The following is a 27,575-nucleotide window of genomic DNA, read 5'->3' on the forward strand; positions in this document are numbered from 1 at the left end:
TAAAAGAAATGCAAAACCTTGTCTTCAAGGCACTTTAATAAATATTAAGTACATATACATATACATACTTAAAGGTTGAAAAAAACTATATATAATGAAGATTTACATAATATACTTGTTGGTCACAGTTACTTCAAAGTGCTTACATACTCTAATAATTTCAGTCAGTCTAATTTACCTTCTAAATCGTCCTCAGCAGAACGCACAAGTAAATAAGAAATTTGAACCTGGCTTATATACACAGCATGTCTACGTAATGTCTACTTAAAAAATGTAAATAGAGTAGAAATTTTAACGAATTAATACCGCTTCATATAGGCACATTTTTGGTTATTATTACCATGTTATTAATGTAAATTCCTTTGGTGATTAAATAAGTACCTACTCATAAAGTAATGAGAGAGGATAATGTAAATATAAGATTATAAATACCGCTTCGAATTTCATAAGGCCTTTAAATGAGATTTATAGAAAAATCATGTATTGTAGTCGTTAGACCTGTTTTAACTTCCGATCAATATTAAACAACCTCATTTTGCCCCCCATCGATCATATCCAACAAATCATTCTTAAAGCTCTTCTGCTCGGTATCATCCCCCACGCTCAAATCAGTCATCAAGGATTGCAACTTATCATTGTCATTTACATTTATATCAATATTATCAAACCCATCTTCAGCATTGTTATTGATCTTAGATTCAGTTATCGAAGTCAACCTCAACAATGTGGGATTACCATCAGCACTACCAATGCTCAATTTTCTTTCCCCCAGAATTTCATCCACAAAACATTTGAGCTCATTGACGTTTTCCGGCTCCAAAGAGGATTTTTTACTGGTCACTTCGCTGTTACTGCGATTCTCCAGAATCCTGCCGTTTTGAGTGGTTTCATAGACGTTGCTGCCGATGTTCTGGAGCATGTTTTCGGCTATGGGGTCCAGATTGTTCACCACAAATTGACCATCGTTGCCTTGAAGCCCCATGCGCATCAAGAGGGAAACTCTGACGTTGAAGCCCTATGAAAAAGAAATTCTTCACTTGGAGTATTACCGTAATTAAAATAGTTACTTGACACCAAGTGCTCAGATCTTTGTGCAGTTCTATTTTCTCCTCTTCGCTCAGCACTTTAGTGAAGTTTTGCAGGACATTCTGCACTCGGTGCAGTTGCAGCTGCGTTCCTTCACTTGCAACATAGGATTCCAGTTCAGACACGTGTCTTTGCGTTGTTTCGATTACATTTGCAGACATTGCCAGCTAAAAATGTAAAATTGTAAAACGCAATTTTAACAGGATACTTGAGACGTGTTGTACCTGCCACTTGAACACCATGGTAATCAAATCCCATAGTTTGTTCATGCTGATCGCGTCCAATTTCATCGATGATGAATTCGCTATAGTTTCAATGATGTCCCTTACAGCCTCAGGACTGTAAGCTTCCTGAGGCTTCATCAAGTCCTTGATGAGTCGGTTTGAGGTCAGGCCAGCGATGAGGTCTTCCAACACTAAAATTTTTGCATGGTAATTAATCAAACAAATAAACAATAGAAAAACAAAAACTTTTTGTTCAATTCTGACGGTTTTTTTCCAGTCCAAAAGCATCATTCTTTCCCACTGCGGGTAACTCACAACGAAAATAGCTTTCAATGTTAACACGGCATAATAATAGAATTTTATTAATGGATAATCGATATGAGGCCTTTTTTGAACCGGAACATAACAAAAAGGGAATAATGTGCCTATTATGTGGGCTTTCAATAACATCAAGTTGATTGAAAAAATATTATCGATTTTTCTGATAAGTAAATAATAATTAGATGATTGTAATTGTTATTGCATTTGTGACAATTGCACTTTTTACATATTACAAGAATTGTAAAATGTTTGTAAGAAACGAACAACGTGGATAACTATTGTTTCATTCATAGATATTAGATTATTCATAGAGAATATACAGGGTGTTCCTTAATGTCGTGCTAATATTTTAGGTTGTCATTCTTCATGTTATTTTATAAAAAAAAGTTCGTATGAACATATGTTCGCAACGGCCCAAATTTTTAGCTACAGGGTGTTGAAACCTTTTTTTCAAATCGTTATTTTCTAATTTATCAGAAAATAATTTAGATATTACTTTCAATTTTGGTATGTGTTAATAGGGCATAAAATCCCATATTTTAATAAGAAAAGTAAATGTATTGCTCAACCAGTAGCGTCCCTGCATACACGCCTTCCGTTATTATTTACGAAAAAATGGTACGCCACTAACATTTTTTTGTGGGAATATTTTCTTTGATTAGACTGGTTAATTCTACGTGAAAAAGCTCTTACACTTTTATCGTTAGATGAGCCGTTCTTGGTTAAAACAATAAAAATTGTCTTAATTAATTTGTTTATTGTAAGATATTATAATAAGTTATTATTTTATATTAACTATTATTTGTTTTATGGTTTATTATAAAAGAACTTTTTCATATAGAATTGACCACGCTAATCAGAAAAAATATTCCCGCGAAAAAATATCAGTGACGACCATTTTTTTCGTAAATAATATCGAAAGACATGCATGCAAGAATGCCACTGGTTCAAAGATAACAGAGTTGTTATCTTTGAGATATGGCATAAACTTACTTTTTATTTAATGGAAAGCATAATAGGTTATGACTTATTTAAAAAGGTATTTTTTCAACTTTTAAAATGATACTAATGAGTAAACAGTTATTTCTCAAAATGGCGGAAGTTTTTTTAATTCAACATTACGGTTTTAAGACAGTTGGCCATGAAACAGTTCATATTGATTTATTACTTGTTTGACACTGACAGCTCGCAACATTTAAGTCCGACATAAATTAAAGTTTTTGAATTGCTTTGATAAGAATTTTTTAGGAATTATTAAATGTGCATAAGTTTTTGAAATGAATTTTTCAAACCTGGAAAAGAGGGATACAGTCGAGTGTTATTTCTAATATTTCTAATGGGAATAATAAAAAACAAAGTTTCCAAAAAAAATTATGAATCGGTAGAAACTCTTAAAGAAGCGGTCGAGGAAGCTTTCGATATTATTAATGAGCGTTCAATTATAAAAGCTACAATTTCAGTTTTGAAGTGATGCAATACATGTATAAATAATAATGGAGAGTTTTTTAAACCTCTGTATTATTAATAATGAATTAGGTAATTAATAACTAATTGTTCATAAATAGGTATTAGTTTTTTTACAATTTAAAAAATTCTTGCCAAAGCAGTTGAAAAAGGTAAATTTATATCGGACTTAAATGATGTAAGGTGTCAGTGTCAAACAAATGATAAATCAATATCAACGATTTCATGGCCAACTATTTTAAAATTGCAATATTAGATTAAAAAAGGTTGTAAGTTCGCCATTTTGAGAAATAACTGTCAACTTATTGATATTATTTTAAAGCTTGAAAAAATACTTTTTTAAGTAACTCATGATCTACTGTGCTTTCCTCTTAAAAAATGTAAGCTTAAGTCATATCTCCAAAGTGGTAGCTGTCAGAAAAAATCTGGTTAACCTATCTTTTTCAGCGCAAAATTATCTATATTTGTATTTATATAATTTCTCTAGAATCAATAATTACACAGCTAGATCAATTAAAAAAATAGACAAAATTCGGTTTTTGCTCAATATCTAGTAAGCCATAGACTTTTTCAAGGAACCAAAAGTGGCTTTAAAGGGGTCCGCTTAAGATGCAATTCTTTCCCCTTTTAACCAATTTTGTAACTCTACTAGTTCCCGAGATTCCTTCACTAATCATTGAAATAAAATTCCCCTTGCTAATTAACATGAGTAGAAAAGCATGCTTGCATTGCGCCAGGTGGCGAAAAACAATAGTTTTATTCAGTCATGAATGAAAGTCTTATCCTGCAGTAGCATTTCTCCTGAGTGGTCATGAGTAAAGCCAGACTATAAATTTGTCGTCGGCTCTGAGTTTAATGTCACTTTCGAACGTCTGCACTATATTCCAAGCGCAGCACGACTACATTCGTGAAGTTGGATTTGGCGTTGCACTGCATATTAATACACAAACAAATTTCTTCAGAAATCAAATTAAAATCACGTGTCGCCAACGGTTGATGCTAATGTTGTTCGTTATCATTATCAGTTATGAAACTATGTGGATTACGTTTTAAAGTTGTATGGTTTGGAAATCTTATAAAATTGTTTTATTATTAACGACAAAGCTTTTCCGCATTTATTATAAAATATTTAAAGAGAGTTATGCGATATGTGTTGATGGAAAGTGATGAGTGAGGTAAAGTCTGCTATTAATACAGTGTGCAAAAGCAAAGAAAACATACATTTTAGAGTGAAAATTGTATGTGCAGAGAATGAGAGATCGGATGCTGGCATCGGAGTTGTAGGTAAAATACTAATGACAACTATTCTTCACGAGTTTGCGTTATTACGTCACGAGTGACGTGAATTGAATGCAGCTATTGCCAGCATGAGCTACTCGAGGCGTCATAATTTGTATAGAGGTATAAGGAGCCAAATCTTACAGTTAAGTCTACTACAAGTACTCAGTGTTAATTTTAAAGGATCGAATTGGGGCAAATAAACAGAAGTTATAATGCGGTGATGGTGCGATAAAACTATGGATAAAACGAAAAATAATCCAAACACAAATGCAAGTCAAAAATCTCTACTTCAGCAACAATAGCTATGTTATCTTGAAAAAAATTGTTTTCAACGTTTCAGCACTGTGCAGCTTTCTCCCTCTCTACCAAACGAGCATCGTGCGTTTTGAATATCCATTCAGAATCAGAAACGTGCCGTGCGAGTTAAAAATATATTTCACCTAGTATAGCGCGTTCCTCGGCTATGTTTTGAGCCTGCAGTCGCTGAGCTATTACAAAGATCATCTCCGAACCTAAATTAATGACTAGAAAGGGCGTCGAGTACAGGGACATTGCTTTACGTGGATTTCTACTGCTACTGGCATAAACTCTGCCGTAATAAGTGAAGTGAGCAATCAGGAAATCGATTGTTTAAAACCTGAAACGCCGGCAGCATGAGCGAAGGTACGTAGTTGCCATATCTATATTTGTTTGCCTTGGTAGCAAATTTATGCCGGAATAGAATCTTGTAATGTTTAAAGCGGTTTTGAATGATGCGACAACGTTGCTTATACGCAGGTGCAGCAAGAGTTCCTCATGTGAACCAGCAAATGCTGCGCCATCTGCAGGACTCCAACAAACTTGTATCGTTTTCATCGGATTTCATCAAGCTACCTTCAAACGAGAGCCGTGTCAACTCTGTATACAATTTGATGGAGGGGTGTGGGATGTTGCCAGTTGTGATGCAAGATGGCAAGAGCAATCACAGGAGTAACGAAATGAGGTAAAGTTAGTCATGAAAAATAAGTGTACGAGGTCTAAAGTAAACAAAAAGTGGTGAAAACCTTTCGAGGAGATGTAAAATCTTTTTTCTATGCTTGAAAGCTTCTGAAACCACCATTCAACTCCAGATTCTCGGACTAAAGCTTTCTGTGAAGTGAAAATTTTGAGGAAGTACGAGGTAGCCACGAGCCTAACCTAAATTAATTCGTTCAAAACACTGACAAAATGGTGGAGATCACGCAAAATGTGATATTATAGAAGCGAAAAAAATTAATCTACGAGAAAATTTTGAAGGAAAAAAAAACTTGACAAAATGGTGGAGGAAATGTTTGTGCAAAATTCTGAAAGAGAAAAAAACATGCAGCGTATATTTTGTGGAAATGGTGAAGTAAAGATTTTAACGAACCCAAATTGTTAGAAAAATGTCGACGAGTCGTGAAAATTCTAAAAAAAATTTAAACAGTGTAACAGTCAATAAAACAGTGAGCGTTTTTTAAATTAATTTGTCAATAAATAAATAAATTAAATGTATCAATTTCTACTTGTTTTAGGGAAATGGGCAATTATGCGTATAAAAATAGAAATGCCAGAGTCTCTCACGAGTTCTACACAAAAAGTCTCGTATATGCCGAAATTGGAACCGAAAACGTTTCCCTTGCATATGCAAATCGATCAGCAGTCCTCTTTGAAAATGGCCTTTATCGGGAATGTCTAAAAGTAAGATTAGCTCATAAGTAATTTTTAGAGAACATTTTGACTGCTTGAAATCTTATTTAGGACATAGAAATGGCGTTAAAAAACAACTACCCAGAACATCTGATTCCAAAGCTCATTGTAAGGAAAAGGAAAGCCCAGAATTTGGTGTCCAAACAAGAACCTGTAGATTATCTCACCCCAGTTCCAACAATTTCACCCCAAGATCAAAATCCCCTAATTCAATCGGCGACTAATAGCGTTCGAATAGAACATTCTCCTACAATGGGGCGACACGTTGTTGCCACCAAAATCATCGAACCGGGAGAAATTATTGCAATAGAGAAGTCCTTTTGCCACGTTCTTATAGGTTAGCTTCCTAGGATTGTCACAAATCTGTTTTGTATTAAAATTTCTCACTAGATCAATTATATACTCACTGCCACCACTGCTTGAAACTTTGCTACACCCTATTTCCATGTTGCAATTGCACACAGGCCTTATTCTGCAGCGAAACTTGCCGAAATGAAGCTAATAGCGCTTATCATCAATATGAATGTCCAATTTTACTTACGATCTTATCATTAGAGCTGGAACACAGGCACATGCATCTGAGGCTCACGATTTTGGTGCGAGATTGGTATTGCAAGCTTGATCAGTGCAAAGTTAAGCAGGGAGAAATCTATAGAAGCGACAGGTACAGGCTAAGTGTTTTACTTATTAGAATTAACAAGAGTCGCTTCCAGATACGAGGAAATCCGCAATTTGGAAGCAAACACTGCTAAGCGAAGTGTGTCTGATTTGTTCAATAGAAGCGTGCATTGCGCGGCTTTGTATCATGTACTGAAATCCGCCACTTCATTCTTTAAGGAAAAGGATGAGCAATTCGAGAAAGGATTCAAAGAGTTACTGCTATTTCACATGCAGGCTGGCGCTTGTAATTTCCATGAAGTTCGTGTTGCTTCCATCCATTCAAGGGAATTTATCACTAACAAAATTCTGTTTAGATTGCAGAACTGAAGTCCTCAGATGGCTGCGTAGCGACGAAAGAAATAGGGGCCGCAGCCTTATCTTTCCTAAGCATGTTTAATCATTCTTGTTGCCCCAATATCACGAGGTACGGATATGGAACTACCGTTATTGCAGTAGCTATTGAGCGAATTAATGTCGGAGACCAATGTTTTGACAATTATGGGTATGAGTGAAATAGAATTAAGCTGGTTAGAACAGGATTCTGTAACTTCAGATGCATTGTTGTAATTTTCATTGTTCCACGTCACAGCTGCAGCTGTGCTTCGTTAACGTGAAATGTATCTAAATCGTTAGAGAATCCAAACCTTAATATAGTGTATTGTAATATAAGGGTGATTTTTTTAGCTCACCAACAAAATGAGGCAGGTGAATAATGAGGTCGTTTTAAGAAAAAAAATTCATGTAGACATATGTCCAATTTTAATTATTTAAAGATTTAGAGGACTTGAAAGTTTTCTGCATATTACCTATTTATTATTAAAAATTACACAAATGAGACAATTAAAAATAAAAATATCATAGCAGTTCCTCAAGCAGTACTGTACATTCCGTGTTTCTACCCTCAACGTACATTTGGTCCTTCCATCGGACCGAACATATGGGGTACTGCTGATTAAACGCAACGCGTACTGTTGCCGTACGGAGGGTGTGGAGGGTTAAGAGAACCAATCACACAGCAAGTTTCAAGCACCTCGCCCCTGAAAAACAAAATATATTGTTCCATCTTTTTAGGGCGAAGTGCAATGCTTTACTGTGTTTTACCGTTAGAATCAGATCTCAACCACCAAGTCGCCCAAACTTAAACGTTTTAGATCTCAGTTTTAATTCAATTCAAATACTTCAGTATGAATCATCTCCGAAAAATATTGAAGAGTTGATTGATTGCGTGCAACTGGCATTTAATCGATTAGAAAAAAATTAACTGGAAGACATTTTCCTAACTTTACAAAGTTGTATGAAGCAAATTATGACGGTTTGAGGTGAAAACAATTATTCACTTCCTCATATGAACAAAGCCAAATTTCACACTGGAGACAAGCTTGCTGTATCGTTACGTTACGCTGATAAAATTTTGGCAATTACCTAAAATGATCAGAAACGTTATTAATTAGATTAATAAGAAAATTAATTTCAATTTGTTCGTAATTGTTTCAAAACTTTAAAGTTACTTTTGTATTATATGTATAGGTAAAACCAGTTCAAGTGGAAACATAGGAATTGTACAAGTAGGAAAAGGACCGCATAAATTTTAATATGCCTCCGACGAAGATCAACAACGAAGTGGGCGGAGTCAGTCCGGTCAACGTCTCAATTGTAACGATTTGGCTGCCTTCGCGGCTATGAAAATTTTGAAAATTATAGGAGCAAAAAACAGTGATAAGAAATTAAAAAGTACATTAATGCGAGTATTTACGTATCATTTTTATGGAATGAATTAATATCTCTAACATTCCCTATGTGTCAGTCGATCAGTACTGAAAATCGTATTAACCGGTAGAAAAACCTCGAGAGACCAATACTGACGGCTCAGTCTTCAATCCAAAAATTCAAATATCCAAATATCAGCGACTTTAAATCATCATATTCATTAATGAAGTAACTAAATTATGCTAGAATGGGAAAATGTGGAATAATTTATAAATAAGTAAAACATTCGAAACTAATTTAATCCGTCGTTAGAAGTTATTATGACTAAAAATTCTGGAACAGTGAAAGAATCGGTAATCACCTCAACGACTCTGCCCACGTCAGCCCCCAGTCTTGCAATCCTTGATCTTCGTCGAAGGCATACTAAATCTTAAGCGGTTCTTCTCCTATTTATGCAATTCCTATGTTCCCATTTTAATTGATTTTCCCTGTATATTTTATTTTGGGACAGAGGGGGTGCATTGCTAATATTGTTTCCTTAGTAATCAAACACGCGTCATAAAAATCGTTTTCTGCACTCTGCAGCGTGCTATAATCATTTGTGAAGTATCTGTAATAAGAATTTTCATTATTTTTCTAATAAGATTTTTCCTTTTTTATAGTTCTCACCATGCGATTACTGCGAAATCGGAGCGCAAGGACAAACTCAGAAAACAGTACTTATTTGACTGCGCTTGCATAGCTTGTGTAAACAATTACCCGTTGTATCAAAACTTAGAAAAATTGTACAATGCAGAGTATGGTCTCACTTGGAGAGAATTGGAAATGATGCAGAGTGGTGGTTTGGTAAACGCCAAAAAAGTCCTCAAGGAGATGGTACGCAAGATTAACGTGGTTTGCGAATTCAAGCCCAATAAGACTTTAGGGGAACTACAGGAGGTTTTAAAACAGTGCCTTTTTATTTTCGAAACAATAAAGACTCCGATTTAAGATTTTTATTGAAGGTGAACCTTATTACAGAGTTGTTATCTCTTATTTCGCTTACTGTAACCGCAACACGTGATACCATGGTGATGGGTGAATTCTACGAAATTGGCGAAGGTGGGACAACGTGTAGCCGAAACGTGTTTTAAGTGAAGGCGTTTAAATTATAAGTCACATTATTGACATCCCTTTACCATGGCATGGATAATATGCATTTATTTCACTTAAATAAATATTATAGATAAGAAGAAGGTAGACTGCTAGTCAGAGATGTTGAAATAATTGAAATCACGAACATTCTTCCAAGTTCTAGCAGCCGCAACTTTGAATGGTAGAATAGTTCGTCATTGTAGAGCACTACTTAAAATTTTTCTAGTGGAATTCTCCACAACCGCATTAATTATAAAATAATTTGACTTTAAAAGCAATAAATCTTTTATTTAAATTGAAAACTCAATTTTTGTGTATTTTTGTAGTGCTGTTCTAAGAATGCCAGAAGTGCTCTAGTTCTAGATTATTTCTTCGCTTCTAAGTTGCAGAAAGGAATCGTTGTTAAAATGATATTTTCAACCAGATATTCTTTGGCACATCGTCTTTTATATTTTAGTTTTTCCCTGGGAAAATTTAACTTTTCAAGTGTCCGCAGAGGCAACGGCGAAGGTTCGCGAGAATTTGAATTAAGGTTAAAATAGAACTTTGTGCGATTTAATACCTCACGGCCGATATTTGGATCAGACTATTACACAAATTGGAATCTTAAAGGGTAAATTAAAAGATATCTTATAAACATTACGTGGTTTATAGGTGCTACAATTGCAGATGAGATAATAACCATTATTGGAAATGTTAATTTTTTTCTTTGAGCATGAAAAAAAGCCTACACTTATCTGAGTTTTACTTTCAGTTATATTATCGTAGACTGTCGATAGTGTTTAGGATACAAATTAATATTAAAAATCTAAATAATGAGACTACATATTTATCCATTTTTTCGTAAGCCATTAATAAGACAGGTAGAGCGGTTGAATGAGAAGCGCTGTTGCCACTCTACTTCATGGCTTGTAAATTCTGTCTGTTAGAACTGACACATCTTTGACAGCCCAATCATATCATAAAATAACTTCCAACATATAAACAAAAATCAGCTGAGTTGTGCAATTTTTCTTGTATTTTTTGCTTAGACATACTAATAATAGAATATCTACTAAACATTATCAACCAGTAATTAATTTATTTAAAAAAGATTCGTACTTCTTTATCGACGTATAAATTAAGCACTATTTAGAATTTTAAAAGAATTTCGTAATGCACTTAGACATTGTGGAGCGAAAACACTGTTTTACTAGCATAAAAGATAGGCCAATAAGATGCATATTTTTTTGCGAATTTCATCACACTGCGGGCCCTAAAATTTCCTGCCAGGTATGTATAAAAAAGTGTAAAATCTACCAGGTATATAGCAACTGTTTGTAATTTAAGATATCAATTTAGAAAGTATTTGGAATCATAGTTATAAATCCTACCTGACACTATTAGTAAATGTAAAAAATCAAAACACTATCAGAAACTTCATTTGCTAATTAAAAGAAAGATAATTTTGCTGAATATATGCAATGAACTATACACTGTATTCGAGAAGTCTGACAACCCTGAAATATCTCAAAAAATGTACTATTTATTACAAAATATCTTGTATAAAAACTGAAGAAGTTTAAAAGTTCTGCTAGTCTGTAGTCTGTAGTAGTCACAAATATACAAGGTGCTTTATAAAATAACAGTGAATTGAAGTTATGCTTTTTCTTATAAAATGGCAAACTTTTTATGACATTTTCTGATTCACCTTAGCATTCTGAACATATTTCATATAGCATGTCCTATGACTAACTCTAACAGTTCAGCAGTTATTGTAGAATTAAAGAAAAAAATAAAAAAATGAAATTATAATAGAGTTTCTCAATAATATGTTTTAGGATTTCACCCATAATGAAATGGTATTCGTCAGTAATTCTTCTTCTTACCTCATTGAAATCTGCAGGTTTTTTTGGTATACACCTTACTTTTTAAGTGGCCCCATAAAAAATAGTCAAGGGGTGTCAAGTCTGGTGATATAGGGTGTCATTTTATTTCATCCTCTTGTCCTATTTACTGGCTAAGAAATATGTTATCCTAGGCTCCAAGTAGGCTCACATCTGTAGTCCAAAATGAAAAAACAACTTATTTTTATTTAATTAAATGCTTAAAGTAGGCATGTGTTTCTAGACTACTCTTGTAGGTTTGAACCTGTCATCCAAAATGAGGAGGTGCACCATCCTGCAGGAACCACTTATGCTGGAAATGTGGCTCCACTATGTTGACAATTGCTGGTACAATTTGCTTTTGTAATAATTGGAGATCCATCTCTGATGTCAAATTCCCTTCAATAAAGAAAGGTCTTACTAATGTTCGTCAGATGATTCCAGCTCACACATTGATTTTCTGGGGATGTTGTGTGTGTGTTTTCCACATTCAATGGGGATTTTCTGCTACCTACTAGCGACACTTTTGTCAATTAATAACTCCATTTAGCATAAAAGTTGCCTCCTCAAAAAGGTAATGTGGTTGAACCAATCATTATTTTCCTCCTATTTACGCATCATTGCATCACAAAATTCCATTCTGCGATCAAAGTCTTCAACTGACAGTTTTTGAATTAAAGTGACTGTATAAGGGTAAAAATGGTTTGTCTTTAACATAGCTCTGATGGAGTTAAATGGAATATCACTTTGTGCAGCAGCTTTTCTTAATAATAATTGTGGGCTTCAACAAATTGCAGCAACATATTTAAAACATTTTCATTAATGGTTGTTGCTTTTGGTCTATCAAAACGAACTTTATCATTGCAACTTCACGTTTCTTCGAATCTATGAATGGTTCTTAAAACTGTAGATTTCACTATTAGTTCTCTATTGGGAAAAGTAGCTTTGAGGAGTTCTGTTACTTCAATAAACGATCTCTGTCTATCACTAAAACCTCTTATCATGAGTAAAGTTATATGCTCCCTTTCTGAAAGACTCATTTTTTGCCTAACTACAGCAAGCTGATTACTAGATAGATTAGACAAAAAAGACAAGCCATTATCGCCTTTATTAATGATTCTTAGAATGCCCTTCTAAACCATCAGATTTGTGGCATCTCCACATTTTATTTGGTTGCGCACTTAATTCAATAAAAATAAGTTCGTTTGGTTTTCTTCATACCTGCAATCGCTGCCGAACCGTTAGAGCTAGCCCTAGGACATGTTACACGAAATGTGTTCAGAATGCTAGGGTAAATCAGAAAATGACATAAAAAGTTTGCCATTCCAACAGAAAAAAACAAACAACTTCAATTAACTGTTACTTTTCGATGCACTTTGTATATTTCTGAACACCGCAGAATGGTAGAATTTTTGAACTCTTTCAATTTTTATACAGGGTGTTTCAAGTTTTAATCGGGAAAATTTAACAGGCGACGGAACTTGGAAAAATTATGAAAAAAGTTCGTATTAATGTGTACGTTCTAAAGCTTCGTTACCGAAATACAAGGTGTTAAAGATTCAGATTAAAAAAAAAATTATTTCACAGTTGCCTAAGTTTTTGAGATATCAATTTGAAATTTTGCAGGTACATTGCTATTTAAAATCCAAACGATTTAATTTGACAAATTTGATTCGCTGTGGAAATCTACAGGGTGCTCCTTTTTTGGGTGTCAAACTTCATTTTATTATCCCAAAGTTTTTTGTGAGGCGCTATTGACTTTCAGTGGTCTGTGTTTTAAATTCCTTGTTCAATTTAGAAACTTTTTTGTCTCTTGGATTTTTTTCGTATCTCTCACCGTTTTCCCGTCATTTGCAAATGTATCAGCAATTAGCTGTAAAGAATTTTGGTTAACGCAGCCATTACGTGGAAAAATTTCAGATGGGCCTGCTACTATATCAACCGGTGACACGACGGGGGACGTTTTTTTAGTTGGTTTAAAAGATTACATCAATTTTGTATCTTTAATTATGTCCAGAAAATTCATTTCGGACGAGTACACAGATGTTCATTAATGAAACTTGACTCCCAAAAAAGGAGCACTCTGTAGATTTCCACAGTGACTTGTCAAATCAAATCGTGTGGATTCTAAATAGTAGTGTATCTATAAAATTTCAAATTGATATCTCAAAAATTTAGGCAGCTGTGAAATAATTTTTTTTTAATTTGAAACTTTAACACCCTGTATTTCGTTAACAAAGCTTTCAAACGTACAAGTTCATATGAACTTTTCTTATAATTTTTCCGAGTTCTATCGTTTGTTAAATTTTCCCGATTAAAACCTGAAACACCCTGTATAAAATATTTTTTAATAAATTGTATATTTTTCGAGATATTTCAAGGTTGTCGGAGTTTTCGTACACAGTGTTTAAGAATACACGTGCATATGTAGTGCTTTGGCAATATGTAGTCCCTCGCAAACACACAAAATCTTTCACAATCCTAAGAAATCATTGACAGTCACTTGAAATCTTTGGAAATCGAGATACATTTTGGGTCTAGTGATCATCCCACCATTTTTTCTTTCCAACTTTAGGTGCCAGCAAACTATATTTCCAAAGAACTCTTTGATAGCATCAGTGTCTACATTATCACCAAAGCTGAGCTTCAACAAAGCACTATCACAGTGTAAGCCACTTTTAATTTTCGACCTATTTGTCATAGCTATATCATTTTTTCCAATTAGAACATTGGAAGATCACAAAATTTTGGGTTTCCCCATTAAAATTGATAACAAAAAATACGCCCGAAACGCTTTTCACTTCAATTTATGCTTCGTCTGCGATAGCGACGCGAGAACCGTCCAGTATGAACATGTAGTCACAAAGTTTTCGGAATATCTAATGGCAATGGAGATTGAAAGCGGATTCTTATCCACTGGAAATCCTGGTGATAAGTTAACTTCTATTTTAAGAAGAGTTTTGGACGATTTAAATACCAAAGGTAAGTCGCAACACCACATTAAGAACGAAAACATTTCATTATTTCATTTTAGGAGAATGCGCTCTTGTAGAAGGCCCCATAGCGACTCATCTAAAAGTCTGCCGAATCCGAAGCGATCCTTCCTTAGTTCTAGACCATCAGGTCCCAGTTTTCATTAAAGAATTACCGCCCCATCAATGGGACTTGACCACACAACAAGTAACCCCATACATCGACGGTTTTAATCATGTCGCTAGAATTGCCGCACTGTCTGACGTAGACAATAATCTGGTAAAAGCATGTGTCCAGAATCTGGTGTACTACGGAGTGGTTGCTTTGGTTCCCTTATTCCAGTATGGAAATATTTACTGTTCCACCCCGAAATTGAGGTCTTTGGCTCACGATAATGAATTGCAAGTAAGTACTAATAGGTGGTTTTTGAATAAAGCTTTTGGAATGTTTAGGATTTCAGAAGCGTTGTTTGAATTACGTTGCTCGTACGCACAGGCAACTGCCTAATCTGCGCGACGTTTTCCGAATGTACACTGGAATGAGCAGAGGTACCACTATCAAGGACCTGTGCATGCGATTCAATTTGGCCAATCTTCGAATTAATGAGCGAAAATTGGTATATAAAATTAAAAATAATATTATGATATTTATTATTATGTATGAAGACCACAGGGGACGAACGTGTTAAGTCACATTTTTTGAGAAATTGAGTTTAATACTACAAACGATACCTCTTGGCCTACATTATGTGTCCATAAACCCAAACAGGGGAAAAACATGTCGAGTTCGTAGTGATATCAAAAATAAAAATTTGCGCACTAGAGAAAAAGGGCCCGAGCGTACATGGGAAAAACGTGTTATGTCAGGTTTGTCGAGATTATACGCGCCTACAAAAAACATCATTCATTGCAGATCATTCACAGGTGGTGGCAGATTGTTGTTGTTGCAGAAGCTAAATAAAGAAACTTATGGAGTTTTACAACAGTTTGTATTTATATAAGGTGGGTTGGTATTTATTAGCGAAAAAACATGAATGCAGAGAACGGTAACGATCACAAAGAAGATCTAACAAAACCAGTAAATACAAAGAAGAGAATAATGACCAGTCGTTTAAGAGATGCTACGAAACTTCAATCTCATGTTACTAGTAATGACTGACAATGTTCCAGTTTAAAATGTTTTGAAAAAATTGCGGCAAATGAAAGGATGAGTATTGTCCAAAATTTTAATTTAATGAGAAGTTGAGATGAGCAATCGGCTTATTTCGCAAGGTTAATTTCTATCTGTCTAGTTGCTCATCGACGCCCTAGATTAGCGGAAGATGAGAGTGACTTCAAAAGTGCAACTTTTTTTACAAGGTACGAATAGTTCGCAATGACGTACTAGCTGAAAAGCAAGTTTTTAAAAAAGCTTTTGTGCCAACAAATCGCAGAATAAAAACCATACAAGTTAATCCTAAAGTGACTGAGAATTCACCTAAAGATAAACGCGGTATCCATTTGAATAGAAAACACACTAAGCAATGCGATTAAAAATTTAATTTATCAACAGATAAAATCATTTAGAGGTAGATCGAGCCATTACAGTGTAAATAGGACTAAACGGATTTATTTGCCTTCTAATTTGAATGTTAAAAAAATGTATGAAATGTTTAAAGAAAACTTTCCGGAAGTAAGGGTCAGTTATGAAAGCTACCGCACGATATTTTGCAAAAGTTCAACATTCATTTGGCTACTCCCGTAAAGACACTTGTGGTACATGCGATAAATTCAAAATACAGATTGATACATGCCAAGATGAAAGCCAGGTCAAGCAATTAAGTACAATACAAAAGCTACATTTATTAAAAGCCAAAATTTTCTACTCACTGAAGAAGAAGGTCAGATTGGACAGTCAGCAAAAATTAGACGCCGAATCAGTATGCATGGATTTTGGAAGAAATTTGTTCATGCCAAATATTACTACCAACGATGTGTACTATAGTCGCCAATGGTCATTATTTTCTTTTATTTTACATAGACTCTCAGATTCTGACGTGTTGTTCTATTCATATGCTGAGACAGTAGGAAAAAAGGTTCCAATTAAAGTTTGTTCGTTTTTATTTGACTATATTAATCTCAAATTACTTTCTGAAATTTACCTTTTGCAAATATTCTGCGATTCTTGCTCGGGGCAGAATAAGAATTATCCGCTGTTTAAGTTTTTACATTACATAATCCACCACTGTTCAAAACTCGAGTCCATCGAAATCACATACCCCATTTGTGGACATTCTTATATGGAGTGTGATAAAGTCTTTTAAACGGAAAATTTCAAGCAGAAGTTTCAGGAGATTGATTTAGACATATAGAGAGTGCACGTTTAAAATCAGCACCATTTCATGTCGAACGAGTTGACCGAAATTTAATTAGAAACTGGACAGCATTTTTATCATAGATGTACGTAAAAAAATGTCCCTTTGCTTACATGTTCAGTTAAGGAAATTGAAAATTGTCAAGCAACCTTCCCGTATGGTTTTTCATCGAGATAGTTACAATGGACAATGGACGTCGCCACCTATTGTACCTCCAAGAAAAAGAATTAATGGTCCTCCCCTACCAAACTGTCAGTTGTACTATCCACTGGCTATAAGGCTTAGTATTTAATTCAGTTTGCGCATTTTTATGTCTTAGTTAATATTTTTTGGTCAAACAGATGATATTACCATTTCAAAAGTAAAGTACAACGATTTGCAGAAGTTAAAACACTTGTATTCCTAAATCAGAAGCATTTTTTTACCAATTTGCTGCACATGTAGATTTATTTACTAAGTTTGTTGTCTTTCAATTGAATTCCGTAATTATTTACTTTATTTTTCTACATTGTGGATTTGATATCCATTAAAGGATAGAAGCTGTCTGGTTTACCGAATGTTTGATTTTTTATTTCTAGTGTTATTGACGCAAAAATAAATTAAATTAAAGCACCAATTTAATTTGATGTTTTATTTATTACGAATGCGTTTTCCGAAAAGTTTTTAAAAAGTGACTGAACATGTTCTTCTCCTGTGGTCTTCATATATCTATTGTGTGATAAATAATTGAAGTATTTCGTTGCAACAGGTTCAATTTGGAGTGTTAGAAGGCCTAATTCAACGCATTCAAAAGTATCCAGTTCTTATAGGGGACTCGTCAGAGCTGCAAAAGACTTTTACAGGCATCAATAGTGTGGACGAAATTTGCTGTGCCACTGGAGTGGGGGCTCAGCAGTTGGAGGACCGATTGGAGAGGGATCACAATGTTGTGCTTTTGTGTAAATAATACTGTTAGTGACTGTGATAAATAAAGGAAATTCATTAATATTAAATTGTCTTATATTAAACTTTTGTTTAGAATAAGCTGGATTGCACCACCACCTAGCCTAATTTATGTAAATCAACAAATTTAAATATTTTACAACAAAAATAGAAACAATATACGAAAAACGTGAACTAAATGTTTTGTCACATTTCACGATATGTCGGTTTATTTTACAACAAGGAGGGATATTTGCAGTATTCTATAAAAATTAGCCGAAATCTCAATAAGCTAGCTGCCTTAAACTCCCTCCCTGATGGAGGATTGAGAACATTTGAGGCAATTAGTTACAAAAATGAAGCGATAAAATGATGATGCCTCAAAGTGCGCTCAATGGATATGACTCGTTCACAAAAGTTCCATTCTTGGAATGGAAATTGATAAAAATTACTTAAAATAAATGCTAAAATGGCCCGATTTGACATTTTTAAAAAACCATATCTCTGAAATGTTTCAGGTATATGTTGTCGATTAGACCCAATTGGTAAGAAAAGTTGACCAATACAGGGTTTAACAAAAAGTAAAAATGCTGAGCATTATACAGTTATTTGTCTAGTCTATACAGGGTCGATAAAATTATCACGCTGAGAGCTTTAATTTTAAAGCTAAAGCCCCTGATGTTGGTAAGAGGACTTAGCTTTAATCGCCAATATTGCTTATTACATCAGAGCCTCTAAAAAGCACTGGTTTGTTCTAGTTTTCCTATTCCTTATAGCATTCGCTCTATTTTGTCCATATAATATTATAGGCTATAAAAAGTATTTTTTGAATTAAAAAAAAACTGCTTTTCTTGCTGAGGTAAAGAAGTATGCTCAGGACTCGTACAGTGCTATATAATTCAAAAGTAGGTATCGCCATAATGTCTTCTGATAAACAATATTAGGTGAAATTTAACACTTCAACTGAGATGTCGAGGAGAATATCTAAAATCAATGCCCAATTACCATCTAATCAAACGTCTTGGTGGTGGACGACAGGTTATTTACAAGCTGTATACTTTCATACAATAAAAAGAATTTAGATCCACCTTAAAAACCCTTAGCATACTTCGAATTTTGTGATTTTGCGTACTCGCCTTCAAATAGTAACTACCGACAACAAACCCTCCCCCTCTCTCCACCAACGATCTTCTAATCTCTAGATACCACTCATTAGACTTTTAACCCTGTTCAAAAACGAATCAAATCACGATGAGACTGGTGGTACTTAGCCTCTATTTTCGGAACCAACTAAAAAATATTACCTATATTTTATCGTTTCGATATTGCTAGGCTGACGATTATGATATGGTTAGTAAAGGTTTTCGCGATAGAAACCTGTCATCTGGCATTTTCATAAATATCTCTAAAAAATCTCCTAACAGATCTAAATAGTACGCGTTATTGGTCGATCTGACAACACGGATTTGGCCGCCTCATTGGTCCGGTTAAGCACTTTATTTCTCTCGCGATTATATTGTCTAATTAGCTAGGATAAAGCAGTGTTGCCGAATCGAAGACTACATTATATACTTTTGAGGAAGACTCGTTATTCGACTACTAAAATTCTCTCTCTTACTGTCGCCCCCCCTCCCCCTTAATTATAAACATTATGTACAATGGCAGTCAGCTTAATATACATCCATATTACTCTCTTTTTGAACTTTTGCAACAAACAGTAATAAATACCGACAGGAATGTTATAACAATTTCCACGCATCGAAAATGCTACTAAAGATATGTGTGGCTGAAAAATGAAATACATTCTGATTCTTTACTTTACATACTCCCGAGGAACTATAAGTTTCGACACGCACTCTTCACTTATCACAATAATTAGGTGGTCGCTGGGAGGCGGCCCTATCTCCTCTCCTCCTCGTGATGATTGTTGGCTTGCCATTTAAAGTCGCTCTCCATGATCCACTGCTGGCCCTCGCCAAAGTTGCAGGGCCGCAGCAGGGGGAGATTTATGTCGTTCGGGTCGGGCTTTTGAAGACAGCTGCCCGTGTTGACGTGTTTGATTGTCTTATCCTAGAAGAGAATTATAAATATTTTTGTACCCCAGAGTACCCTGAACTAACTATATTGGGTTTGCTAAAAACCTAGAAAGACGTACATTTCATATAAAGGTGTCCGAAGAACGTCTACAATTTTTCTTTCAAACAAAACTAATATTTTTACCAATTTTCGAACTACAAAAAACTGTGTGTCATAAACGATATAACTTGCCACTTCATCGTACACCCAGGCTTGATTTCCACCCATTCCATGGCACCGCACCAGTTTCACAGGCCCATTTTTATTGCTGGCGTCTAGGCAGTTATCATCGTTCATGATTTGCTGTCTTTTAGTGTAGGCGAAAACCTGATTACCACCCATGTTGTGGCAATAGGTCATGCCTAAATTTTCCCCGGATTTTCTACCCATTGTGTCTAGACAATGTCTGGATTCTAAATTACGAATCTAAGAAAGAAAAATGTAGTATTAAAAAATAGTAACAATTTTAATGCATTACATCTCCTAAATAGTAGTAATCTAGAGGCATTTGCGATTCCGGATAAATGTGCTCTAGATACCATCGGAAGCTCTTGCATTTGAGCTGTTCGCGCAGCTCTCTGCGCTTAGATACGTCTCCTACTTCCACATTTCTGGCCCCTAAAGTCACAGAAAAATTTGTTAAATGAAAGCTTTGTGAAGTATCACAAAAGTAACAAATATTTCAATCGGGTAGAATAAATGAATCTGTCCAATTGAAACACCTTTACCTTAGAATTTCACTTAATCTAGAAAGCTCCATTTTATTCAAGCATTGGCATGCAACATCATAAACAATTGTGCAATAACATAGAAAAAAAGCTGAAAAATATAAAATGCATCAGGAGAATGTTCGAATCTGAGCAAGAAAAAAAAAGTGGTTGTGGACCGTGGTTGTTCTCATATACTACCGTGCGCATTTGCGTCCTAAAATTGTAGAAAAACTTTCTATTTTCTACAAAAAAACTAATTAGTGCGGTGACACTCTTCTACTAAAACTCAAAGTTCCATAAGAAACCCCCAAGTTTTGTTATGGAAATATGAGCTCTTGTAACTAATAAAGACACCTGGATTGATGTTATAATAGAAGTCCTTCCACTGGTCCAGCCACACCTCGGCCAATCTGGCATTATTGTGATTGACGATACGGGAGGTGCCTCCTGGAAAGGAGTAGGGGGTCGATTTGCGAAACACGTGCCCCACGTGCGAGCATGTGGCGATTTCCAGGGTTCCACCGCACATCCATACCTGAACATGATGATACATTTGTATGTACATTTGAATGGTCGCGTTTCGTTTAAGAATGTAATCGGCGATAGAAGATGGTCGATGGTAATACTGAGACATTACACAATTGTTTAAATGTTAATAAAGGTTAGTTGAGGTTAGTTATATCTTTATGGTTAAGTGGTATAATATGGGGTGTTTCAGTATTAATCTGTATAATGTATACACCCCATACTCCCCGCATATCACAATTTCGTTTCATACAGATTAGAAAGCAGGTTTTTTATATGCATTATTTTTAGCGCTATGACGAATGATTTCCGCATCAAAATTAAATTTGTATATAACAAAAGTCAAAATTACACAGGGTGTCCCTTTTAAATGTATGCATATGCATGTATGCAATTCTGTCTTCTAAGCAGCTGTATTACAAGTTCGATTAAATTAATAAAACGTTGCCTATTATAGAGACGAATTGTAGGTTTGCCGACCGTGCAACAGGAGATAGCACATTAAAAGTGACACCCTATATGGTTTTTAGATGTATCTCTTGAAACCATATTAAAACACGCTCCAATATTAGTGGTTAATTCAATCAAATCTACGACAAAAGCCGAAAATGTTAATCGCCCTAAATAATCAAGGCAAAATTGGAAACTCCTCAAACCTGGACTCATGTTATAATAAAACTCTTTCCAGTTATCCATCCAGACCTCAGCAACCCTAGCGGCGTTATGCAGCACAATTTTCGAGACTCCTCCCGGGAACGTGTACGGGGACTTGTCCCGGAACACGTGACCGACGTGCGAGCACGGGATAATCTCTAACGTACCTCCGCATTGCCAGACCTAAGCCCCATTACTGTTTCATTTCACATGTTCTACGCACAACCGAGTGTATGATGGTTTTAGTAAGTGGAAAGAAGACAAAAGGGGTTAGTCAATAAGCGTGTGGTTTCCCAATCAACAAAACAAAGTTAAGCTCGATCGAGGCCGCATCATCATGAAAACGGGCTAACCTGGTACCATGGAGTAGTAAAAATCTTTCCAGTGGTCCATCCAAACCTCGGCCACTCTGGCCGCGTTGTGGAGGACTATCTTCGATACACCCCCCGGGAATGTGTATGGGGATTTATCTCTGAAAACGTGGCCTACGTGGGAGCATGGAATAATTTCGAGGATACCTCCGCATTGCCACACCTAAACCGTATTTATATGTTTGTAAATTTGCAAAAACAATTTTCCTCTTTTTAATTTAATCAGAAAAAAAGCCCAACAATGACACAGACAAAAGCTTTCCATAGGGCTGCAAAACGTCAATCAACGAATGAAGGAGAGAAATGAACCTGGACTTATGACGTAGTAGAAATCTTTCCAGTTGTCCATCCAAACTTCTGCCACTCTGGCCAGGTTTTTGAAGATAATTTTACTGACCCCTCCCGGGAATGTGTAAGGGGACACGCCCCTGAACACGTGACCTACATGGGAGCACGGACTGATCTCCAATATGCCTCCGCATTGCCACACCTAGACCATACTTCAAAGTCGAATCGAAGGAAAAGAAACCGAGAAGTTAAAATTATCACAAAACTTACCCTAAAGCTCATTTCTAAATTCTCCCCTCCCCAAATGTCCATTCCTTCATCATACGACCCGATTTCATAGAAATAATCCTTGTCGATGGAGAATAGGCCTCCGGCCATTGTGGGGGTGCGGAGTGGTGCCGTTCGATCTCCTTTCCGTCTGTCCATTTCTCTTTGAGAAACCCGGTACCATCGGAAGTTGAGTTTCCAGTTAAAGCCACCCCACGTCATGTCTGAGGCAGTGATATACTCAAAAGTCTCATCCGAAATAACGTCGATGATGGGACAAACTACGGTTTTGCGATTTTCCACTATCCGAGCCAGGAGGGGCTCCAGCCACCCTTCAGTGCATTCGCAATGGGCATCCAGAAATGTGATTACCTGCACGAAAGAATGGCATTTATGATTCATATTTTAAAACATTGAATATAAATGAGATGTAAATACACTTCGTGTCAAAATTAAAGTACCACTAGAATTTTTTTCTCAATTTCAAAGCCAATCTTTAAGGTTGTTTCGTTAAGAATAGCATTGAGATATAATAGTTCATTAAGATGCAAGTTTAATAAGACAACACATGGACGAACGAATCCAAGTTTGCAAAACGATGAGTTTGAGTGATGAATGAGGGTGCCAATGGTATTATGAAATGTGTATTTTATATTATTTTTCCTATTGAAGACGACAACATTTACAACGGTTAAATGGTGGAGGTGCGAGATTACAATTTTCATTATTATTTTGATATTGGACAAAACTAACGAAATGCGCGCGTTTGCACACAAACCAAACATCTTTCCTTAAAATTCGACATATGTAGATGATATGGAATCGTGCATATATATGAAAATGTCTAGGTTAATTTGGGTGTACGTGGGAAAATGAAGTCCTTTGAACCCTAAGAATATCACATAACACCCCTGGCTAAATATAAAAAAAACTGTCAAAGTGCACCCTAAGCAGCCCTATATCAATTCAATTTATTTGATTTAAATTAAAGAAAATGAGAAACCAAAAGAAGTGTTCAATCCTGCAAAATAACAACCAAATCATACCTGTCCTGTCACTTTTTCAGCTCCCAACAATCTTGCCCTGATTAACCCCGACCTCTTCTCTGTTCTTAAAACGTAGACAGGCACTGGTAGAGTCTTCACGTAATTTTCCAGCTTTTTGCCCAAATAGTCTGAAATATATTAACACAAAAGTTGCACAAGCTCTAAGAGAATTAAATAATGAATTCAAGGACCTAATATATTGCCTAGAAATTATCATAAAATATTACTTAAGAAATAATGACCTAGGCCATAACAACCTTATAAAAGTCATTGTTATTACGGTGCATGCAACCACAATGCACGTTAATCTACTTCACAGATAAAGGCACATTTTAAACAATGAAAGCTAAATGAGTATGACTAATTGAGGGCAATTTTACATTACTTGCGTTCTAGGTGCAAACTCTTACCTCGTTCGCTGGCATCGTCAACGAGGATAATTTCCTTGAGCAAGTTCTTTGGAGACCGATTGATTACACTCCAAACAGTCCTTAAAAGCGTACTCCAAGCCTCGTTGTGAAAGACTATAACTATGGAAGTAGTGGGAAGCAATCTTGGGTACACTTTGGTTTTACACCTGAATAGGAAAAATGTTAAAATAATTTTTGCCTAACAAAAATTACAGTTGTTCAAAGAACTCATTCTAACCCGGGCAATGATTGGGAAATTGCATTGCTAATTGTCGGTTTCATCCTGGTCTAATTAAACGCCTAAAAGCACTGACTAAAACGTCACCTTTTTGCTTTCAGAACTGACGACCGCAGTAGTTGAGCAACATGGGATTAAAGACTAAACCGTAACGTATCCTTTTCTGGTGCAATAAAGTACCAGTATAACACCATGTGGTATAAGCGCAATTATTATATTTAAAAAAACATATGTGGTAATTTTTTACCCAATACTCTTAGAAATTAACTATTGTGCTTGTGCCTGAATTAATTACTACTACCTTATAGCCTAATAAGTGTACATGTTTTTCTTATGCAATTTTCTCTAAGGTAATAAAAAAAAACTCTTCTTACCCATCTAGTCTAACATCCTGCAGTGACCTGTTCAAAGAGATCATATCGCTGGCCAGTAAATTGAATTGATTCAGCTTGAATTTCTCCTTCATCAGGCTGTCTTGTTCTGCAGGGATGTGCACTGCTTTTCCTTTTTCCCCTGGACGGCCCGATACAGGGAGTACCACTGGAGCGGTTCTCCATTTCTTCAGGGCCGAAGGGTGATAGGTTACCGAAATTCCATTCGTGTTTTGGGATTCACTGGGAGCGTTCCTAAAAAATTGATGGAGAAAAACTTAATATTGACGCGCTAAAAAAATGAGTGCTAAATTAAAATAAATTCAAAAGGTAAACTCTTGAAGACGTCATAGCGCTGCGATCTTTTATTACAAGTAGTTGTCACTCCAAAAGTCAAATGGAACTAAATTTTTAACAGGTATCAAATTGTCAGTTATTTGTTCGTTTTTTACTGTTTGCAAATTTAAAAAATATACTAGTTAGTACATAAAAATTAAAAAATGTCTTTTTTTGGATGGATTTATCGCGTTTTAAGTGTGCAATTGTGAAATTTTAGACCTCAACTCTTACAATTCGGAATTTGTCTTTTGGAGGGTACATGAAACCATTCTTGCTGCAAGTGGAGCAAGTTACCGTAAGTAAGCAGTTTTTTATATTCTGATAACGTCAAATTAACCATTTTCAAAAGAGCATAAATTACCCAAATATATCTAAATAATGATTTATGATCTTTGTATCAAAATATTAATTAAGACTTTACTTCAAAGTTGTTGATATTTGCTTAAAATCCCCACTTTCTCTATTCTATAGATTATTTCCTATCTTAACATCAAGTTTTAAAATAGGATGAGCCTGAAGAACAAGGTTTTCCTTCAAATCTGCATAGGTATATGTATTGTGGAGCACCTGTGGTGCATTTATTTGATGAGCCAAAGAAATTTTGAAATACCAAAAAAACTTAAGTATGTTATGTACTCTAATAACTTATTCACATATTCACCAATATTAAGTGTCGACTTTGAACTATTTTTTCATATCTAATTAAAAATATATTCTCAAAGCAAGGAATCAAGATTTATTGAGTGTCAACTTTTTAAAAGATATTTATCCTGAGAAACTTATTGTTTATGCTGGAAATAGAGCATTTATAATATTACCCACTTAACAGCCCAACACTCCCATAAAATCTGTATTTATTATCCCCTGTTGACTCACTTTTTGTTTGAATTGTAGACCAAGGTGTAATTTGAAGTAAAATGTTAAATTTTAGTTATGAAAGCCGAAATTTAAGATAAAAGGAAAAATAATCATATTAGATCTTTTTAAAAATATTAATCTGGATCTGAAGACCAGGATATTTCTAAATAGTATACTAAAAACTCTGTATATATACTGAAATATCTTTAACACCAAATATTCTGTCTTAATCTGTTCCTATGTATTAGCCAATTAACTAATGATGGACTTGGTTGTTTACTATTCTGACAAATTAGCTTAAATTTTCACTAGTTTTCTCTTTAACCACTGCCATTAAATTTCTGTTTCAGCCTACTTTAACATTAGTTAATTACAGATCATTTTTAAATAAAAATGAGTCACAAATTCTAGTGAAAACTTATCAAATTTAAACATATGTATATTATTTTAAAAATTCAAACACAACATTTCAAGAAGATAAGGAGGTATCCAATGCCACAAACATCTTAATAATTTACTTATCTGTTTACTAATTTATTTTTATGAAAACTAATGAAAAGCCTTATTCCCCTAGATTTAATTGAGCTTTTAACTTACCTTTGGGGTTGTATTTCATCGATTCTATTTTCTCCAAATACGGAGTCATAGTCCTTGCTATCATCAATCAAAGCCTCTGGTTGTGGAGTCTTCTGATTGCAGGAACCACCCAAACAGTCCGAATAGAAACTTAGTATAACTACATCCACCAGAAACCACACTAAAGAGGTAAGCAGAATGATCCTGCAAGTGTGGATCTTAAGTTTCCCATATAACATTTTCGTGTCTGATTTGATTATTACTATCGCGACAGCTCATACATTACAGACTACTAATCTAAAATATCACAGCTCGGGATTATGATCAAAATTCCGAAATTTTCCACTTCTTCAGTAAAGATTTGCAAGAAAACGTCAAGATGTTCAAAAAAATGTAAACAAATATGCTGCCGACGTCTATGGTTGAATTGTGCGCTTTTTCAACCTCAAACCTAGATAACGGTTGAATTAATTTGCTACGCGGTAACGACCATTTACTATACTCGATTTCACTAATAAATTCATTATTTTTCGTTTTCTTTAGCGGGTTAACACGTCGACATTTTACACGATTCTACCACTTTTCTTGACAACTTGTTTCCCCCTTCCTCTCAGCCCCTCACTCACCCGTTAATTTTGCATTTTGAGTGACAAATGACAGTTAAGGATCATGTAATATATAGCGTGACATTTTAACAGATATTTTTTAAGTGATTACTAGAGCTGTTCAGTGCAACGTGTAGACAATATAAACAATGTAAAAAATATTACATTCAAATTGAGTTTACATTTTGTATGTTTTTACTATGCTCTAATAATTAAACACCAATATTTAAATTTAGAAAAAATCTCTTGGTGTTCTGTAAAGTTGCGTAAACAAATAAATTAGTACTTGAAACAATTTTATTCTTAAGTTACAAAAATCATAAATATAAAATTGAAAAGATTCGATATTCACCAAATAATTACTCTTGATAATCCAATCCCTATTAAAACCAGCAAACTCCAACTAAAACCTACTCTTTCACTGCTATTTCTGCATCTAGAAGTGCTATTAACAAAGCGTATCCTACCTTCAATTTCAGAATAAATCGGACTATACTTTGTAATATAATTAGCCACTGCGTCCAAATCTCCTAAGTCCATTGTAA

The 27,575-nt window shown here is 35.0% G+C and overlaps 4 protein-coding genes and 2 pseudogenes across 8 annotated transcripts; 3 read left to right on the forward strand and 3 right to left on the reverse strand.

Annotated features, from left to right (window-relative positions):
- LOC136416901 (histone-lysine N-methyltransferase SETMAR-like) overlaps nucleotides 1–27,575 on the reverse strand; it is an 89,452-nt pseudogene that overhangs the window by 39,810 nt on the left and 22,067 nt on the right.
- OSCP1 (Organic solute carrier partner 1) lies at nucleotides 98–4,942 on the reverse strand. The gene is made up of 4 exons (XM_066402339.1): nucleotides 4,817–4,942; nucleotides 1,311–1,501; nucleotides 1,068–1,253; nucleotides 98–1,015 (listed from the first exon to the last, which is right to left on the reverse strand). The coding sequence occupies exons 1-4, from the start codon at nucleotides 4,926–4,928 to the stop codon at nucleotides 521–523; spliced, it is 984 nt and encodes a 327-aa protein (XP_066258436.1). The 5' UTR covers nucleotides 4,929–4,942; the 3' UTR covers nucleotides 98–520.
- Nucleotides 4,901–9,448, forward strand: Smyd4-4 (SET and MYND domain containing, class 4, member 4). The gene is made up of 8 exons (XM_066402308.1): nucleotides 4,901–5,039; nucleotides 5,154–5,358; nucleotides 5,909–6,074; nucleotides 6,135–6,420; nucleotides 6,474–6,747; nucleotides 6,797–7,001; nucleotides 7,058–7,245; nucleotides 9,113–9,448. Exons 1-8 carry the CDS (start codon nucleotides 5,030–5,032, stop codon nucleotides 9,438–9,440), a joined length of 1,662 nt encoding a protein of 553 aa, XP_066258405.1. The 5' UTR covers nucleotides 4,901–5,029; the 3' UTR covers nucleotides 9,441–9,448.
- Nucleotides 10,627–17,767, forward strand: Nprl2 (Nitrogen permease regulator-like 2). 2 transcript variants are annotated; one of them, XM_066402392.1, is made up of 6 exons: nucleotides 10,627–10,856; nucleotides 14,025–14,116; nucleotides 14,175–14,431; nucleotides 14,484–14,827; nucleotides 14,883–15,038; nucleotides 17,524–17,767. In XM_066402392.1, exons 1-6 carry the CDS (start codon nucleotides 10,740–10,742, stop codon nucleotides 17,719–17,721), a joined length of 1,164 nt encoding a protein of 387 aa, XP_066258489.1. In that variant the 5' UTR covers nucleotides 10,627–10,739; the 3' UTR covers nucleotides 17,722–17,767. The 2 variants fall into 2 exon arrangements, with proteins under 2 accessions (XP_066258489.1, XP_066258490.1); XM_066402393.1 differs by having other exon boundaries at nucleotides 14,883–14,970.
- On the forward strand, nucleotides 15,629–17,067 carry LOC136416783 (uncharacterized; annotated as a pseudogene).
- Nucleotides 17,936–27,036, reverse strand: Pgant5 (polypeptide N-acetylgalactosaminyltransferase 5). Of its 4 annotated transcripts, none has more exons than XM_066402391.1 (9): nucleotides 26,447–27,036; nucleotides 24,656–24,907; nucleotides 24,044–24,210; nucleotides 23,634–23,761; nucleotides 22,591–22,959; nucleotides 20,837–21,017; nucleotides 20,251–20,390; nucleotides 19,965–20,198; nucleotides 17,936–19,766 (listed from the first exon to the last, which is right to left on the reverse strand). In XM_066402391.1, exons 1-9 carry the CDS (start codon nucleotides 26,662–26,664, stop codon nucleotides 19,596–19,598), a joined length of 1,860 nt encoding a protein of 619 aa, XP_066258488.1. In that variant the 5' UTR covers nucleotides 26,665–27,036; the 3' UTR covers nucleotides 17,936–19,595. The 4 variants fall into 4 exon arrangements, with proteins under 4 accessions (XP_066258488.1, XP_066258484.1, XP_066258485.1 ...); XM_066402387.1 differs by lacking the exon at nucleotides 20,837–21,017 and adding an exon at nucleotides 21,664–21,844; XM_066402388.1 differs by lacking the exon at nucleotides 20,837–21,017 and adding an exon at nucleotides 22,015–22,195.

This window comes from Euwallacea similis, chromosome 25, assembly GCF_039881205.1.
Source record: "Euwallacea similis isolate ESF13 chromosome 25, ESF131.1, whole genome shotgun sequence".
Lineage (NCBI taxonomy): Eukaryota > Metazoa > Arthropoda > Insecta > Coleoptera > Curculionidae > Euwallacea > Euwallacea similis.

Excerpts from the sequence above, each read along its gene's own strand:
- OSCP1 (XM_066402339.1), bottom strand. The coding sequence starts at position 4,928 with ATGTCCCTGTACTCGACGCCCTTTCTAGTCATTAATTTAGGTTCGGAG. Across the intron at positions 1,502-4,816 it reads CGAGGAACGCGCTATACTAG|TGTTGGAAGACCTCATCGCT; the intron begins GTGAAATATATT and ends CAAAAATTTTAG. Across the intron at positions 1,254-1,310 it reads CCATGGTGTTCAAGTGGCAG|CTGGCAATGTCTGCAAATGT; the intron begins GTACAACACGTC and ends TTACATTTTTAG.
- Smyd4-4 (XM_066402308.1), top strand. Across the intron at positions 6,421-6,473 it reads CTTTTGCCACGTTCTTATAG|ATCAATTATATACTCACTGC; the intron begins GTTAGCTTCCTA and ends ATTTCTCACTAG. Across the intron at positions 6,748-6,796 it reads GAAATCTATAGAAGCGACAG|ATACGAGGAAATCCGCAATT; the intron begins GTACAGGCTAAG and ends AGTCGCTTCCAG.
- Nprl2 (XM_066402392.1), top strand. The coding sequence starts at position 10,740 with ATGCACTTAGACATTGTGGAGCGAAAACACTGTTTTACTAGCATAAAA. Across the intron at positions 14,117-14,174 it reads CAACAAAGCACTATCACAGT|AACATTGGAAGATCACAAAA; the intron begins GTAAGCCACTTT and ends TTTTCCAATTAG. Across the intron at positions 14,828-14,882 it reads CTCACGATAATGAATTGCAA|AAGCGTTGTTTGAATTACGT; the intron begins GTAAGTACTAAT and ends TTAGGATTTCAG.
- Pgant5 (XM_066402391.1), bottom strand. The coding sequence starts at position 26,664 with ATGTTATATGGGAAACTTAAGATCCACACTTGCAGGATCATTCTGCTT. Across the intron at positions 24,211-24,655 it reads CAGGATGTTAGACTAGATGG|GTGTAAAACCAAAGTGTACC; the intron begins GTAAGAAGAGTT and ends TTTCCTATTCAG. Across the intron at positions 21,018-22,590 it reads ATTTAGAAATGAGCTTTAGG|GTATGGATGTGCGGTGGAAC; the intron begins GTAAGTTTTGTG and ends CATCATGTTCAG.